Genomic DNA, 1,514 nt, shown 5'->3' with positions numbered 1-1,514 from the left:
ACTTAAAGAACTCGCCTCTGGTTTAGTTAAAATGGCAAATTTACACGACTTGGAATGAGGAAGCCCATAATTGATCACCTCGTTAAACATGCTAATCGAGAGAAATTATCCTCCAATTATGAAAAGGTGTATCAAGATTTTAGAATGGAAAGATATGAGCATGAGAAGAAAACCAATAAGAAAAAACAGACTAGGTTTGAAAAGGAAAAAAGATCATTACTTTTAGGAAACGTCCCAGAGGAATCTGATGAGGAGATTTCAAGACCTAAAAAGGTTAAAAAGAATAATAATAGAAATATTGTCAAGTCTAAAGTTATAGAAAATGATGATTCTTCAGATGAATCTGATAACAGTGCTAGCTCAGTACCACCTCAAAAGAAATCGTCTAAAGAATCAAGCAACAAAAAGAAAACTGCCACCGTTTTACCACTACCATTAAGGAAGAGTAAGGTTATTCAAGATGAATCTGAGGATGATCAATTGGCATCCTCTTACAAGTCTCTCAACAAGACAATTGATTCTTCATCCAACTCATCAAGAGTTTCTTCTTCAAAGAATTCTTCACAAAGAATACCTCAAGAGAAACCACCATCTTTGAATAATTTAAGAAATGAATCATCTTCATCAACCAAGAAGAAATCATCCAATACTGCATCAACAAATTCTTCATCATCTACTGTATCCAACAATGTATTAGCAAGTTCTTCATCAACAAAAAGAGCACCAATTAATGCCTCACTAAGAAATACATCTTCCAAAACTGCTGCTGATTCAATTGGTTTCTCTTCTGCTGTTACAACCACAAAGAATCCTTCCTCTTCTAATTTACCCCCAACAAGTTCTTCATTCAACAAGAAGAAAGCATTGAGTGCAGCACCCCCTGTTGGTGACCAGAGGAAAAGAAGTGCATCTTCCTCCACTAACAATAGCTCTTCTAATTTACAACCACCAACTAGTGCTGGACAGAATACTGAGCAACATAGACCCAAATTACCATCATTTAAGAGGAAGTCTGATCCTTCTGAAACCAATCCCAACAATTAAATAATTTATTGGTCAGACATTCACAGTGAATTGGTTGAACATTAAACGGAATGTCTTGTGTATTTTTTGTATGCACGGAACGTTCCGTTTACAATAAAACATTCCGTTCAGAAGGTTTTTGTTAAAAAGCACTTCCGAATTTTACTTCGAAAAAAAATACAACAACAAGATGTCTACCGAAACATTTAAATTTCAAGCTGAAATCAACCAATTGATGAGTTTGATCATCAATACATTTTATAGCAATAAGGAAATCTTCTTGAGAGAATTGATTTCTAATGCTTCTGATGCTTTGGATAAGCTTCGTCATATTAGTTTGACTGAACCATCAGTCTTGGACACTGAAAGGGAATTGTGTATTCGTATCATCCCTGATAAGGTTAACAAGACTTTAACCATCATTGATACAGGAGTTGCCATGAGTAAGGCCGATTTAATTAATTGTCTCGGTAATGTATTGCGATTTATTT

The 1,514-nt window shown here is 34.9% G+C and overlaps 1 protein-coding gene across 1 annotated transcript; it reads left to right on the top strand.

The window, feature by feature from the left end:
* Positions 1–54: 54 nt before the first annotated feature.
* NAEGRDRAFT_54989 (uncharacterized protein) lies at positions 55–1,044 on the top strand (the record flags this gene model as incomplete). The annotated part of the gene is made up of 1 exon (XM_002667997.1): positions 55–1,044. One exon carries the CDS (start codon positions 55–57, stop codon positions 1,042–1,044), a length of 990 nt encoding a protein of 329 aa, XP_002668043.1.
* Between the last annotated feature and the right edge of the window lie 470 nt (positions 1,045–1,514).

This window comes from Naegleria gruberi, assembly GCF_000004985.1.
Source record: "Naegleria gruberi genomic scaffold NAEGRscaffold_960, whole genome shotgun sequence".
Classification (NCBI taxonomy): domain Eukaryota; phylum Heterolobosea; class Eutetramitea; order Acrasida; family Naegleriidae; genus Naegleria; species Naegleria gruberi.
The sequence above is the reverse complement of the archived record's forward strand: the minus strand, read 5'-3'. Positions and strand labels throughout refer to the sequence as shown.